General features: G+C 32.8%; 2 protein-coding genes across 2 annotated transcripts; one reads left to right on the top strand and one right to left on the bottom strand.

Moving 5' to 3' along the window:
- Window positions 1-313: 313 nt before the first annotated feature.
- Window positions 314-1,874, bottom strand: LOC146145593 (uncharacterized). Its single transcript, XM_083390354.1, has 3 exons — window positions 1,692-1,874; window positions 1,239-1,376; window positions 314-611 (listed from the first exon to the last, which is right to left on the bottom strand). The coding sequence occupies exons 1-3, from the start codon at window positions 1,870-1,872 to the stop codon at window positions 388-390; spliced, it is 543 nt and encodes a 180-aa protein (XP_083246480.1). The 5' UTR covers window positions 1,873-1,874; the 3' UTR covers window positions 314-387.
- Window positions 1,875-3,798: 1,924 nt separating this feature from the next.
- On the top strand, window positions 3,799-15,046 carry LOC146145592 (MICAL-like protein 1). The gene is made up of 13 exons (XM_083389556.1): window positions 3,799-4,035; window positions 4,583-4,782; window positions 5,096-5,172; window positions 5,458-5,588; window positions 5,815-6,978; window positions 7,389-8,033; window positions 8,410-8,480; window positions 9,333-9,418; window positions 9,860-9,983; window positions 11,100-11,202; window positions 12,269-12,342; window positions 12,768-12,882; window positions 14,048-15,046. Exons 1-13 carry the CDS (start codon window positions 3,890-3,892, stop codon window positions 14,214-14,216), a joined length of 3,105 nt encoding a protein of 1,034 aa, XP_083245682.1. The 5' UTR covers window positions 3,799-3,889; the 3' UTR covers window positions 14,217-15,046.
- Window positions 15,047-16,353: the final 1,307 nt, after the last annotated feature.

Raw genomic sequence — 16,353 nt, 5'->3', positions numbered from 1 at the left:
AACAATGACGCATGCAAAAGATTTTTAATTGGATCGCGTCCGGACTGAAACATCTCGAAAATGTTGCCATTAACTCATAAAGCAATAGACAGAAAACAAGTTGTGTGATGTAATTCGATTTTTGTCTTTTTTCATGTGCTGACAAATGGGGGGTTCAAATCCCTAAAAAGACCGCGGATCATAACCCAGAACTTAACAACAGTACTTACACCAAGAACAACAAAAACTAGACGGGGGTGCGGTGGCTGTATATTTTATAGGGGGTATATTTTTATTAAAAAAACAAAATATGTCCCCAAAATAATTTTTCAGACCATATAAATAGTTCAATCTTTACAACAACAAAATAAAAGAAATACAGACGAAAAACGAAAGATGCTAAAAACGTCAAGAACTTTGTAAACTTAAAACACCGGTATGTAACAAAGAACATACATTGATGTCGTCGCATGTCAATAACTTCAACTTCTTTAAAATTTGCTTCGCCAAAGTTTCTGAGCTGGTTTGGTGATTAAGGTCTGCCCACAAAACAGGGCACATTAACTCACTGGCAAGATTGGACAGTTCCTCTGGTTCTACGCACCATGAGTTGCCTGAATTAAAGTTGATACCTGGAATTCAAGATACTGATAAAGCATAAAGACATGACATTTATTTGCTGTTAAGTTTGCAGTAAAAAACTAAAATCATGACAGCAAGTATAACAGGAACTAAAACATATATATACTTCAAATTATGTATTCCTGAATTACCTAATTGTAGTGCAGAAATACAGAAAATATTGCAATAAATGAATTGATTAACCTAAAAATAGTATCCGCCCATCATTTAACATGGAAATAATTTGAATAAACAAAGTATTTTTTTTTAATTCAAATAAGTTGAAAGGATTAAAAGCAACTGACTATACATACATCATTTACAGGTAAATCTGTATACTTTTTATTTTACTGTATCCTAAAACATGTATAAAGATGTACACCCAGGGTTTGGTTTGGGTGACCGCTAAGTAGTTTTAAGAGACCGCAAGTGTTTCATTTAAATACCAAAAAGTTTCAAGTCCAAAATTTGGGAAACCGCTGGAGAAAACTGTGTACACCCACTCTTGCAAACAAAGACAATTTAGGCTAGGGGACAAGGTAAAAAAGTAAAAACATAAACCATTACACAAAACAGAAAAACGTTATGATATTATTTACATTTTGAAACAAGGAAATTGTAATTATAAAGATACTTACCTACAAATAGAACTTTGTTGAGAAAATACTCTTTAGGGGCATATGTTAGTGAAGCCTTGCAGCTGTTGAGCGATTCTACATTGCCCAAGTCAGTAAAAATTGCTATTAATGATGAAGTCATCCAATCTTTGATGGCATCTGACAAAATTCATAAGTTCATTAAAATAACCAGTTGAAATAAAATGTAGAGAATTATTTTTGCTACTAATTATCAGCAAAGTGATCAAGTTTAACTTAAGCAAACTTTTTTATGATTAACTTTATACAATCAGATTAATAAAAAAATAACTTTCAAAGTCAGAGTTTTGAATATTATTATTTGGGGGCCAAAGGTTTGAAATTTTGGGTATAAACTGACACTAATTATTGTCTTTATATATATTTAGAAAAAAACATATATATATTTAGAAAAAAACAAACTGTTTAGAAAATAAAACAAGTAATAATATTTACCTTTTAGTGGTAGCATTTTAGCGATATTTACTGTTAGATCTTGATTTAATTTATCCGCCTCATTAAATAACATTTCAGCAAATTGCATCATATTATTCTCTTCAATGTCACCAACCAATAAAACAGATTTATTAAAATCTCCATTTGGGTTGCTGGTATATATTTGGGTTTCAAACGACATTATTACAGTATTATTTAATCTTTTCTAAGCCATAAAACAGCTAAAAACAGAAGCAATATTATTTTGAGAGGACCAGTGTTGTAATGGCTCAAGTGAATGACTCGCACTTTGGTCCCTATGCTTCCAAATGACTTGACTTAAGTCTTTTAGGAAAAATGACTTGACTTAAGTCTTTCAGACAAATAACCGTGGTTAAAATGAAGTGTTTTTTTTAAGCAATTATTTGTAAAATTGGGTTATTTATGTTAATTTTTGCACACAAAACAATTTGCTTGCGATATGTTGTGTTTATGTTATTTTTAGTTGAGTTATTGCTTGTAGTCAGACAATTTACCAGTTTTAATAGTTTTCTTTTCATGACAAGGACTGACTTGAAGAATTTGTTACAAAGCAAGTGAAACATTATTTTATTTTGTTGACGTGCTCAACTATTGTAATGCAGATTTGCAGAATTGGATTACCTCAAAGAGATTTAATTGAATTCTAGATTTGGCGCGAGACTATAGAAATCAAACAACATAAAAATTGTTTACAACTTTGTTTCATGGGCGTTTTCAGTTGGGGTTCGCGAGATAAAAATTAAATATTTGCAGTTTAAGCTAGTTGTTGTAAAATCAGCAAAGTTTTTGGTTTTCTTATGTTTGACAACAAATTAAGCTTAATGACGTGTAAAGTCAGGTGCGTAATAAATAGTGATATGTAAACAAACAGCGGCTTTCAGTTAGAAGTCCTGAATTGCAAGTCTGGCGTCTCGTTACGACTTTATGCTGTATTGCTGTGTAGTACAGCGCATAGATTAATTACGCGACCGAGAAAAGGTGTTGATTGAATCTCTGATGGAAACACCGGCGTTCGTTTAAGATCTATTTTGGGCGCTCGTCTAGAATCCTACCACAACGAACATTATTTGGGTTAGGGTGCCGGTTAGCGTTTGGGTTTGGGTGAGTCCAGTAATAGTGTTAAACAATATTACTTGACCTACCCACACCCAAACACTAACCGACACCCTAACCCACATATTATGCATTGCTTAATAATCATTTCAACGTTGTGGTAGGATTCTAGACCAGCGCCCTATTTTGCTATAGTATGAGCCATTTAAGTCGAAATTGTCAGGGTGCAAACCGTCAAAGCTTACAGTATTTAGCAAACCAGCAGAGTTTATTTTAGCAATAAGGACGACCGTTAACGAAATTGCAATGAAGAAATATATATGAGAGAATAAATGTAATAATAATAATACTTGACCAACCCAAACGCTAACGCGCACTAGACCAGCGCCGAAAATTAGAACATTTGCACAAAATTAAAGATTACTACAATAGGATAATAATTTTGCGATTTAAGAACCTAAAAACTTTTGGCGCTCTTTCACTATTGTACGTGAAAAGTTATGCAAAAAAAATAATAATAATACTGCATACCACAACGCATATTGTTTGGGTTAGGGTGCGGGTTAGCGTTTGGGTGAGGGTGGGTCAAGTAATATTATGTTTATTATTAATAATAACTTGACCCACCCTCAACCAAACGCTAACCCGCACCCTAACCCAAACAATATGTGTTGTGGTATGCGGCATTTGAAGAAAAAAAATTTTTTATTAATTTTTACGTACAATAGTGAAAGAGCGCCAAACTTTTATGTATGTAAATATTGTAAGAAGATTAAAAACAATGGGTCCAGCAGGTACGCACCCGATATTTTTTTTATCAACTTCGTGTGAACACCTAAATTAGTGTTGTACAGTTAATTTCTGAAAGAAGGTTGAAATTTGTTGGCATACCTCAGATGTGCGAAAAACGTTATTGCACACCTGCGCAACTCAAAATTTGGTGCTGCACACCCGAGATCTTGGCGTGAAGTGACATGAAATGCACTGCAGAGAGTGGTTGCCATAATAAAACTTTGTGCTTGTATATAGAGTCTTGGCCATAGCAAAATGCCTCTGTAAAGCTAAAGATCCTTCAGTTATTGTTTTTACATTGCTGCTAACTGACTGGCATAACAAGCACAATCATGGCGAGCAAAATGAAAGCACTGCAGACCTGGTGCCAAAAGCAGGTAAAGGATCACAATAATGTCAACATAACAAACATGACCACATCTTGGAGGGATGGCCTCGCATTTTGTGCCCTAATTCATCACTACCGACCAGATTTAATGTAAGTTGTTATTATTGTTACTAATTGAAAATAATGGTACTAGACCCAATTGAATGGAAAGCTGTTTTTAGGATGAGATTTTTTGTGTTGGCATTTAAGGCGGGGCTTCTGTCAACAAGTTTGAGGAGTCGCAAGTAGGCTTACAATCATTTCAACAAAGTCTTTAAGTACATTTATATATATTTTACTTTTTTCTAACTTTAAACATTTATATCAAAGCCACCCCAATCCCTAAGTTCCAACACAATTTGCCACTTTAACAAATGTGTGTAGATCCAGACAACAAGAAATGTTGTGTTTAACAGTCAAAGTGGGCTTAAATTAGGTGTCACAAAAAAGGTCAGGGCTTTCTTTAAAAAAATAGGTTAACAAAGGGAAGTAGTAACTGCTTTAAATAAACCCTATTTGAAACCTATAGTGTAAAAGTGTATAATATTTGCACTATTCCTTTCCGGAAAGAACATATTAATAAGTGTCCAATATATTATTGTTAAACCTTTTTATGTTTGTGAGAAAATTCTAATAAATGCCTCATGTGTGTTCATAGAGATTTCGACTCGCTCTCAAAGGAAAATATATTAAAAAATAACCAGCTGGCCTTTGAAGTGGCTGAAAGAGAGCTTGGCATTGCTGCTTTACTCGACGCTGAAGATATGGTGGCAATGAAAGTGCCAGACAAACTGAGTATCATCACCTATGTATCTCAATATTACAATGTGCTTCACAAGCTAACTCCAGTTGCTGGGGGTAATTTTCCTCAAATTTTTTTATTAAATTTTAACATAATTATTTAGATAAATTATATATTTTTTTAAACATGTACAAAGCTGCCTCTTTGATATTATCTTGTTTGTCTATATTGGGCTATTTTACATACAATGTAAAAAAAATTAATAGAAATACTACTTTAGTTCTTTTGTTATTGCTGTTTCTATAAACTTTTAAGGTATGGAATGTAGAATTAAACAAACTAACAGTAGGTAATTTCACTTTGTGTTAGTTCCTAATGCTATTTACTCGAATAATGACCAAGTGTAAAGGCGACATTTTATATTCTTAGGTACAAGCAGCAAACCACAAAAAAGAAGTGCTTCTCCACTTAGACTTGAAGAATCATCAGTTAAACGCTCGCCTAAAGTAAGAGAACTTTACGAAATTGTTTTACCAACTTGGGTTTTCAAGTTATTTGTCGTATGGTTTGGCAATGGACACTAAATTGTAGCTTATACCACTTTTCAAAATTATTTAAATTTTAAAATAATATCATGTGTAAAAACTGACAAGCATTTAACACGGTCTATGTTAATGGAAAACAAACTTATTTTAAGTGTCTAATCGCCTGACTTATATGTTAAGTACCGCAACTTCAGAAATCAATTAAGTTTGTAACAAAGAGTATTTGTTGAAATATTTAATCTACAGCCTGAAGAGCCACCAAAAATGTTTGTCGAAAAAGTACAGAAGTTCAGCTTGTGTGAAATTTGCAAGAAGAAAGTGCATCTCGTCGAACGATTTATTGACGAAGGCAAAATATATCACCGCCACTGTCACAGGTGAAACACTTTTGAAATTGTGCTCAGTTTCTAAACCTTTATCTTTGACTTAAAAAAAAAACTCATTTCACGAAAAACATACATTTTTCACGAAAAACATACACAGATATAATTGTTCACATAAAATTTTTTTTACAAAAAAAACAACGATAAAAAACACTGGTTTTAATCCAATTTGGTTGCTCTTTTTCATAGCTACTTGTGTTAATTATGATTTATCTTTCAGAACCAAATCGCTGAGTGGAATGTATAGAAGAGACGGCTCTGCCTTAATGCACAACTACATGGACAATTTGAAATCGCCAACTAAAAAAGAAACAACCCCTATTCCGAATAAAGTGAAAAGCAACCTAACCACTTCTGCAGGCGTGAAAGCTAAAGTCACAGCCATGGAAGTTTCTGAAACGAACGTTGAACAAAGAAATTCCGCCAAAGACACAAAAGAGCCTCCTAAAAAAGAGACCGCAACAAATAGAACTCCTTTTGTTAAACCAGCAACCAATAAAAACCCAGCCAATAGTGCCATGGAGGTTACTCCTGCCAAAACGAACATTTCAGTTGCCAATAAAGATTTAGCTGTAAAGCCACAGGAAAAATCTCCTGTAAAGCAATTCAAGGTAACCGATATGGTTTCAAAGTTCTCAACCACACAACCCAGTCAGCAACAGTGGACACCCCCTTCCAAAATAAATTCGGGAACCCCGAGTTCGACTTCAAGCAATCGCAACAGCACTGCAAGTTCCGATTCAAAGACAAATTTAAACCCATTTGGCGACGAAAAAGCCGACAAAACTTCAGCACAAAGCAGTGGAAAATCTAGTAAAATAAACAGCTCCAGTAATGACACTTCTATTGTGGTTTCTACCAAAGAATCTAGTAAAACGATTATAAATGCACCAAATAAGGCACCTAAATCAAGTAAAGGTGATAGCGGAGATGTAGTTGCCCGTAGTTTGTTTCCAAGTGGCGGCTCACAGGCCTTAACGAAAGACGAATCACAAGCAAAAACAAATATTGCCTCTGATAGTGAAACTGGCAGCAAATCAAACATACAGGCAGTGGAAACCTCCAAGGGCCCAAAGTCAACATCACCTACAGCTAAAACCCCACTGCTATCTCAAAGTAAACGGCCAACAGACCTGAGCAGTGATATTAAAGAACTCAACAAGGAACCAATTAAGAAAGTGGATTCAAAATTAAAAAATGATGAGACTACTGCAGAAATGCTGCCAAGCCTTCTGAAATCGCTTTCTGATGTCAAAAATAAGCGGAAAGAGGAAAAAGATAGGTTTTTATCCCCTAAAGATGACGACATATCGCCATCTTCCAAAACTGCCCCACTCATCGCAGAGCTTCCCAAAGTTTCTGATAAGCCTGTTCCGAGTGCAAGGTTTGTCTCAGTAACTGTATATAACCAAAGATAATAAATCTGTAAATGCTTGGGGATGAGACAGCTTTAGCTTGCAGAGTACATCATTTGATAATAGGTTAATAATCTAATCTGCATAGAATCATAAAAATTATAAATGTAAAATATATATTCAATATAGATATCGGGATCTTGTTGAATTGGCCATCATAATAAATTTAACACAAAATTTTTTTAAAAAGGTTGTGAAACACTGTCATAGACAATAAGTCTGTAAATGCTTGGGTGAGACAACTTTAGTATGGGGAGGACAATATTTGTTAAATAGGATATTAACAATATATTTTCCTTAAATCATAAAATTAAACAAAATGTTTAATTTTAATTTCCTGGAAAGTTCACACCTAAAACAATGACTTTAATCTTTGCAGGAAAAGCCCCAGACCAAATGTGGCATTGGATCCCCCAAAGCCTCAACCTCGCCTTAGTAGAGCCTCAACCAACTCAACCCCCGGAAATCGCAATGATTCTGTGGATTACAATGACGAGTTAAATCCGTTTGCGGAGCCGGATAGTTCAAGCAGTAGTGAGCCATCTCCGGAAATAAAGGAGTCGCTGAATCCATTTGAAATGGATGATGACGATGTGGATGACATTGATGGCGACAAATCCGATTCTGAGGGAAATCCCTTTGGTGATGAAGAGGAGGCTTATGTTGAACCTAACCAGAAAGAAACACCAAAAGAGAATGGGCACAAGACTTTAAATGTGGTTGGCCCTGGAGAAAATAGATTAAACCCGTTCACAGACGAATATGAGGATAAAAAATCTCCAAATTTAAGCCAAAAAGCTACCGGGACGCCACCTAGGCCTCCTTCGCGTCGTAAAGGCAAAGCCCCAGCTCCCCCGAAACCAACTACAGATACCCCCCCAAAAGCCCCGGTTGTGAGTGTGGTTAAAACTCCAGAAGTTCCTGTCACCCCACCGGTGAGAAACAAGCGGCCAGCTCCAAATTGGAAGAACAATGTTGAGAAGCAGATGGAGAAATTAAATGAGGACAATAAGACTGATAAGAAGTAAGATATGTTTCAAATATTTGTATTGATTTTTCTTACAAATTAACTTTGTGTCATTTAAACATGTTTTTTATTATTTTGTTACTTTAACTAGATTTGTAGTTTTACAATTTCATTAAGACTGATAAAGGTGAGTTTAGTTATTGATTTATTTCTGTTTCAAATATTTGTATTAATTTTTCTTAAAAGTTAACTTTGTGTCATTCAAATATATTCTTTTATTGTTAGTTACCTTAATTAAATTTGTAGTTTTACAATTTCTTTAAAGCTCATTGAATTCCGAAGATTAGTAAATGTTCAACAGGAGCAGGCCTATAATGTATTTTGGTCGCCCACTAATCCAACATTTCTTAAAAAAGTATAACTTTGTGTTTAGATATGTTGAAAAAACTGATAAAACTGCTTCACCAAAGCACCAAGAGAATATTGCATGTTCCAATGCACAAGGTAATTACAGGCCGACAGACTTATGTAAGGGAAAAAAGAGAGACCAGGGCTTTGTTATTGCTCTGTTTGCTTTTAGGCACTCAGACAATTTGTGTCACAAATTTGCAGATTAAGCCTTCACTTTGGTTGTCAATATAAAAAAAACAGATGTCTTGCTCGTGACATATTGAGTTGCAGTTTAATTTAAAGTGAGTCACCTGTTTTTTTCTGTTACCTCGTTTACACAAGGAGGTGCCATTAGACCTCATTCTGCTTTAAAACATTTCACACATCTCTTAAAAGCATTAAAAGTGATTTATGGCCAGATTGCTTTTAAGGGCTTCAATTTAACACAACTTAACCTTGACCTTCAGCACAAGGTTACAAATGGAGTAATAGTAAGTTAGTAACACAAATTAAAATATTGTTGTTTCTATTATTATAATCATACTACAAAGGCTTATCAATATATGTTTGTAACTTAACATTTTTCCGTGCATTCTAAGCATGCTTGTGCAAATATTAGGCATTCCTGCGTTAAATTTCATTTGCTACCTTATCACATAAGTGCAGGAAGTAATGCGAACATACTGCAGTAATATTAATTGTTCTTATTGCCAAATGACCAGTTGAATTGGTGTCAACTGTGTTTGTGTAATATACAACACAACATAATCACAAGTACAACCATAGACTTGCTCTATGTTATTGAATTGTTTAGTTTTATTAACACAAACCGTTTTTGTAACGGAGTCCGGTTTCATTATCAATGATTTAATAAGGCAGTGTATTTTACACAGACAGCAAATAAACACAACAAAAGTGCTGGTTCTTTAAATTTAAAAAAAATGAAATAATAATCCCCTTTTTCAGTGCCTTCGCCTAATGTAACGAAAGCCCCATCATCAAAACCAACTAGAGCAGCACCTGGCTTTGGTTTTCCCTTGGTCAAGAGAAAGGTAAAGCCATTTTATATTTTAATGAACATAAAAGTACTTTGGGAACTTTTTGTAGGAAGTGTAAATAGAAGTATATTTTGGTGGTGCTGGTTTAAAAAAAATAATATACATATATCCATATGCTACTGTTGTTTAAACTAACACTTACAAATTGCTTGTTGCCAAATACCAAGTTGTAAATATTATGTATTAAGTTTTCAAAATTAAAAGCATGACATGTGCATCAAATTTAACAGTAAAATTTAATGGGAAGTCAAACTAAAATTAATTATATCTTGGGTAAAAAATTTCATTTAACTTCATCACATAGGTTTTTGCCATTGAACACGCTTTATTAATTTTGGGTATGTAGTCAATAAATGTTATGTCTATTTCCCTTCCAATATAGCTCCATAACATATCTTCATTTTTATTCTTATGCAGTTGTTTTTCTCTTTTCAGGTTAAAAGTCAAATGACTGAAGAGGAAATAACTAGCGAAATGGCAGTGGTTGATTTGCAATTAAAGGACTTGGAAAGAAAAGGTGTCAAGTTGGAAGAAGTACTAAGGGAGGATATGGAGTCAGGTAAGATTTAAATATTAGTCTTTTTACTATTTTTTCCAATATTAGCTTTTTTCAGATATTTATTTTTTCCCCAATTGTTTAATTTGTTAAAAATTTATTTCCTTCGCAGAAACATAAATTTCAAAAATATTTTTTTTAATTATAAGACCAACAAACCCGCAAGCTTCTGTACATGTGTTTTTATATTTACTTTTTTTTTTTAATGATTAAAATCAGTGTAAAAAGTTATATTTTAGGAATGAATTATAATTTAGTTTAATTACAAACTACTGTTGGCCTTATGTGTTTTTATATTTATGGTTGTTTTAATTATTTAAATCAGGTTAAAAAGTTTTATTTTAGGAATAAATTATAATTTCGTTTAATTATAAACTACTGTAGGCACTTTACCAAGAAACTGCAAGGCCCTTTTATTGTTGGTAGTGAAAGGTAATCAAGGTAAATGATTTCCTAAAGTGCATGTTTTCTCTGTTTTGTTGCAACAGAGCCCAGTGCTATTTGAAATGAATAACAAAACGTGTGTCAAAAGTTTGTGTTTTGCCTTAAATAACCTATTTATTTCAAATAAATAAGCAGACATGCACTGTGTCCCTGAATGTTTATATATATATATAATGCAGATTTTGTTGCAAATTTTACAGCAGTGATTTATACGCAAAGTTTTGTGTGATGTGAAATGAAATAACCATAGTTGGAATACAAGAAAACAGTAATAATATAAATCAGTATATAAATGTTACTTTATATATTTAATATTTCGAATATTTAGAAATTTCTGAGGCATTAAATGTGGATAGGCTGCACATTACACATTTCAAAGTAATTTTTAATAATATGCCTCTATACAGGAATCCAACTGAACTCAATATTCAATTGCCTATCCGTTTATAATAAACATTATTATTAAAGTGTCTCAAACTTTGACCTTAGAACCATGTAAAACATAAAAAATACACCAGCAAGAATAGCCAAACTAAATTATGCTCTACAGAATCCACAAACTGGCCATACGTAGATATTTCATTGTTTTCAAATAGTTTATTTTTGTTCACTCAGGTCACATCATATCACAGTGTGTGGATAAGGTATTTTTTTAACCTTTTAATACTGTTGCAGGCAATGATTCCAAACCAGAAAGTGACCAGTTATTGAGTGAATGGTTTGATCTGGTTCACCAGAAGAACAAGCTGGTTCGACGGGAAACAGAGCTGGTGTTTTTGTAAGTCAACTTTTGCTTGTATTGTGCACATTAAAGCAGTAAGATTCTTTTTTTATAAAATATATGAGTTCAAATAGAAAGAATTTTAATTTTTAAATTGTTTAAAAGCTAGTCAGTATTAGTGTAAGTGTTTTGTTATAAGATGGTCCATTTTTTGTCACCTAAATGTTAACCAATTATAATTTCTCTGATTGATGTCCACAGCCTGTTTTATGTGGGTCGGCATATCTTATTAGAAAATACTTTAGTTACAAGTCTTAAGGTTTCTGTTCAGACAAATCCTTAAATGAATTCAAAAAGTGACCTTTATTTTGGGGCACCAGTTCCGTTTTCAGTCTCATAGACAGCCCCAATTCTTAAAATTATATGCTTGATCAACCATGCCAAATCCATGGATGAAACTTACTACAGCTGAACAAAATTTAACTTTAAGGTTTTGATGTACATATATATCAGTATTACCCTGATCTGTCACTTGTTATTATTTTTCAGTATTGTCAAATTAAATGTAAAAAAATGCCATGATAACATAAAATTTTGTAGTAAGTTTATGTATTTGTTCTGTGCCTTTTTAAAAACCTTCAGTCAGTGGTTCAAACGTCTGTAAGGATACAAGGGGTCTGCATAACTATTTGAAATTCATTACCTGACATAAATGATAGGAATTGTGTTCCTTCCAGCTTTTATAAGTCCGGTTGGGATATATTTCAGCCACATTAACTGATAATGATAGAAGTGCGTATGGACAGATCTTTATCAGGATGTCGATTTAGTTGACCATTTTGACTTTGACATTGATTATTACCTGATAGATTATATTAGATGATGAACACCTTTTTTCATTAAGTTATAATAATAAATAAATAAATTGATTGTTGGGTTATGTACAGTAAGCACTATGATAAGTACTGATTAGAATTTAAGTGGAATTTTTCCTTGTTTTTTTTTTAAATTCCATTTTTTTAGCATGTTGTGATAAGTATTTTTAGGAAGCAAAGGACACCAGGTGTGAAAATTGCACAACCACTGCCTTACAGCAATCATACAATGAAATGATTTTTTATAGGATGCAGCAGCAAAGACTGGAGCAGCAGCATGCTGATGTAGAATTCATGATACGAAAGCTTCTCAACAAACCAGGTGTGTACAAAAGTAGCTTTGCTTTGCCTGTGTTAAAGTTGTTTACTGTTTATCAGTCCAGCATTAGGTTACAAGCATCTGACCTTTTTCTATAATGAGTCACTTTTTTGATGGAGATAAATGCTGTGTTGTATGTCCATAGGGATATAAGGATTTTCACATTAGGCCCCATGAGAGAAGTTTTAAAATTAATTTGATATTATTTTTTGGCAAAAATCATGCTAGATGCAAGCTGATATTACTGTTATGAGCTGATAAGTTGCTATAAAAGTTAGTTGGTACAGTAACTAATTTAGGCATACTCATTTTGCATTATTAAAATATTTTGCATTTCTGAATTACTATCTATTATAATTTATAAACAATCGAAATCAAAACAAATTTTTATTTAGTAATGCTCTAATCTTTTCGATTTTACCAACTAGATTCCGAAAAAACAGAGGCGGAAAAGGAACAAGAAGGTAAACTGGTCGAGGAGCTCGTAAAAATTGTGGAACGAAGGAACACAATCATTAACTCTATAGAAGAAGAAAGGGTCAAGTAAGTTTGGTTTAATTTTTTGTAAAAAAATATTTTGGTAAATACATTTGCTAAAACTTTGATAAGTTCTTTTAAAACAATGCTATTGATTAGGATGTTTTACCTTAAAAAATGACTTTTTTTGTAATACTTTAATTATTGTTAATATTATTATTTGTTTTAAGACTTTTTCATCACTTATTCAAAGTTTGGATTTTAATATTTCTTCATCTGAATTGTTAAAGTTATATATGAAGCCAACATAAAGAGTTTTCATTAAACCAGCGCTTAGCAGTGTTTTCTGGTTTTGTATCATTTTAGGTTAATTTTTTTTTTTTTTAAGTAAAAAGTCAAATATTTGCTATAAAGTATAACATAATGCAATAATTATATCTTTCATGAAACTGTATGTATTGCATTGTTTTGGATTTTTGTTGATATTTAAGACATCTGTAAAACTTGTATTGCAGATTGTACTGCATAGATCAGGGATGTCCAACCTGCGGCCCGCCACTTATTCTTACTTTCAGTTGCCTTTATTAAAAACAATTGTTTCGACTATCATCAAAACGTGTAAAACTCGCAGTGTTTGATGTAGGCCTAATCTTATGTTTTTTCTGGGACTATAATCGAGTCTAATGTCGCATTTCAACAGCCATCAAACACTTTTTGCACCCATTATTGCTAAGCAAGATGTGTGTTTTTCTAAATGTGTATGTTTCCGGACCGTTTTAAGGAAATATGTCAGCCCAAACATGTGAAAACTCAAATTTTCGAAAAATTAAATAAGGTTAAGATTACTTGCATATTATTGCATGAGTTCACTCTCGAAGAGCGGGTGCTTATAAGTTAGGTTGTTTTATGATGTCGCGATATGACGTAACTTAGGACGTCATCCCTTTAATTTGAGAGGTTTTGCGGCCCATCAAAATTTTTAAAGTGGCTATGCGGCCCATTCTGCTAAAAGGTTGGACATCCCTGGCATAGATCATATTCCTTTTTAATTTTGTATTCATGAATTTAAAGCATTAAAACATGTGGTCGTCAATGTTTGGAATTACTTTACTTCAACTTGGGAATAACCTTTAGGCAGCCTTAAAGTTTAGGGCATGTAGTGTTAATTCAATTTTTTCCACTGTGATGTCAGAACGCTTAATGTCAAAGTAGAATGTTTTCATTGTTGTAGGGAAGAAGAAGAAGATGCTGCCTATGACATGATGAAAAAGTTGCAAAGGGACTCTCCAAATGATTCCGATGGCACAAAAAAGAAGAAAAAGAATAAAGTCAAAAAAATGTTTAGCAAGAAAAATAAAAAAGAGAAAACCTTCACCACGCCAGAAACCAAGAAAAAGTAATTTCGAGTGTGAATAACCGCTAACCAAGATGTGCTGCCATACTTACTTCAAATTCATAAAAAAGTATTCAGAGAACAGTAAATGCAATATGAACAATGTTTTTTTCTTTTTTTCACTTGTTTTATTTGCCATGCTGCATGCAAAGTGTATTTACCATTCAATATGAAAACGATTTTTAGTTGCAATTACACTTAGGTAAGACTCGTATTGCATGTAAAAGCAGTAAGCAATTTTATCTTTATACAATCAAAAATCAAACATGGCAGTTTACCTATATGTACTGCTCTACATAGCTTTGGGGCATGTGTGTGAAACAGGATACCATAAAGGTATGCAGAGATACTAACTTTTCACTATTTTCACCATAATTTCCTAACTCACACACATGCAAAATATACATATTCATTTTTCCTGGGAAGTGTGAATTTACTACATATGGTTTTATATTTTTTTATATGGTAATCTTAGATAAAAAGTTACTGCTAATGAATGGTGTTAACTGGGCTATTGTTTTGTAATTCCACATGGTATTTTATTGTAGAACTAGTTGTAAAATTAAATTACACCAATCCAGTTCACAACTAGTTATTTAATGATTAGTTTTTATAGCATGTTGATAAAAGTGTTGCTTAGATGCTTTTAAAGCCACATTTGTTGTTACACTTTGTATATATGTTTACTGTTTAAAACCGCTTGCTGGCTGAGCGGTATTGCTTGTTTCATAGTATCATTAAAAAAGTGCATTTTATCACATTATATCATTTGAACTGTAGAAATCATTTGGTTTATAGCGAAGTGTTTTAGCGCTAGATAGGGTTTTTTGGGTTGTGAGGTGGTTAATTAACTTAATGTAAAGGATATGCTTGTTTATTATGTCTATTTCGTAAAATACTTCATCTGAAAATATATGTAAATTTGTGTAACAATACTGCCTCTGCCACATTTAATTTGTCAATATTAAAAACGCATAATGGTTGTAATCCAATTTAAAAAAAATAATACCAGCAAAATGCTAAAGCAAGAACAGTCAGTACAATTGATTGTTTACATTAAAAATATTTGCCTTAAAAATTGGTTTTAGGTAACTGAATCATGAAATTGCATTGCTTCCATTTTCCTTTAGTTTGCATGTTTTGACAGCCAAAAATCTAATTTATTTTAATTTGCATCTCAACAGAATACAAACTAATCTTGTATTTTAATCATTAGTAACACAATTTGTGCACAAATATTTGTTTGTCCCTTTAATTTACCTACTCTTTCAAGAAGACCTGTTACTGTTAACAATGATTCACTTTCTTGGCAATGTGTTTTAAATAGTCCTAGCACTCCACACTGCAGTTGGTATATAATTGGTAGATGAATTTAATTAAATCATATAGCCAACTTGAAAGTAATACTAGTTAATTACTATAAGTAGTAAACCAATTTTTTCCAGCTTATAGTGTTAGTAGATTCATAATAGTAATTCACCCTCGCTATCTAGACTGTAGATAAAAACGTTATTTGCACTATGCTAACTAGTTTTATGTATGTTGGTTTATGTTTATGAATCCTAATAATGGTGCAATTTATTGCCTTCCGAGTATTTTATATTTCAACGACTTTACATTGTTTGTTTCTGTGAAAAGTTTCATTCAGCGCATTTTGTAGTACACCAAACTACCATAATAAATTTGCATGTCATCAAATATTTAGTGTGTTTTTGAAACTTATTGTATACATCAGTGGTTGTCAAACTTACATCCTTGTGATGCCTTTTCAAAAGTTTGTTGGACTTGCGACACACCAAACCCAATTTATTTATGTAACCATTTTATTAACGCAAGTTTGGATATGATATTTTGTGACCCCCTAGAAATAAAAGCTAAATTGTGTAACACCCTTGAAAAATTTAACGACGCCCCAGGGTGTCATGACGCACACCTCTCATATACACCAAGTCTTACATTTCACAGCAAAGGTACCCGGCCTTGCCCAAGATATAAAAAGCTGAATTTCTTATCAAAAGCTTTTCTTTTGGAATACAAGCTGGAATACAGCTAAGGCCAATTAAACTTTTGGGAATTTAAGAGTTAACTTTATTATTATAGTGACATTGAGGAATGTTTATGTACATTACCTTTATGTATACCCC

This window comes from Ascidiella aspersa, chromosome 5 (genome assembly GCF_963924565.1).
Source record: "Ascidiella aspersa chromosome 5, kaAscAspe10.2, whole genome shotgun sequence".
In the NCBI taxonomy this organism is placed as follows: domain Eukaryota; kingdom Metazoa; phylum Chordata; class Ascidiacea; order Phlebobranchia; family Ascidiidae; genus Ascidiella; species Ascidiella aspersa.
Note: the sequence above shows the minus strand (reverse complement) of the source record. Positions and strands in the feature narration are given on the sequence as shown.

What these genes read in the sequence shown, in the direction of transcription:
- LOC146145592 (XM_083389556.1), top strand. Translation starts at nt 3,890, where the DNA reads ATGGCGAGCAAAATGAAAGCACTGCAGACCTGGTGCCAAAAGCAGGTA. An exon ending in CACTACCGACCAGATTTAAT is followed by an intron (nt 4,036 to 4,582) that starts GTAAGTTGTTAT and finishes GTGTGTTCATAG; the next exon opens with AGATTTCGACTCGCTCTCAA. An exon ending in GACAATAAGACTGATAAGAA is followed by an intron (nt 8,034 to 8,409) that starts GTAAGATATGTT and finishes CTTTGTGTTTAG; the next exon opens with ATATGTTGAAAAAACTGATA.
- LOC146145593 (XM_083390354.1), bottom strand. Translation starts at nt 1,872, where the DNA reads ATGTCGTTTGAAACCCAAATATATACCAGCAACCCAAATGGAGATTTT. An exon ending in TAAAATGCTACCACTAAAAG is followed by an intron (nt 1,377 to 1,691) that starts GTAAATATTATT and finishes GAATTTTGTCAG; the next exon opens with ATGCCATCAAAGATTGGATG. An exon ending in CAACAAAGTTCTATTTGTAG is followed by an intron (nt 612 to 1,238) that starts GTAAGTATCTTT and finishes CTTGAATTCCAG; the next exon opens with GTATCAACTTTAATTCAGGC.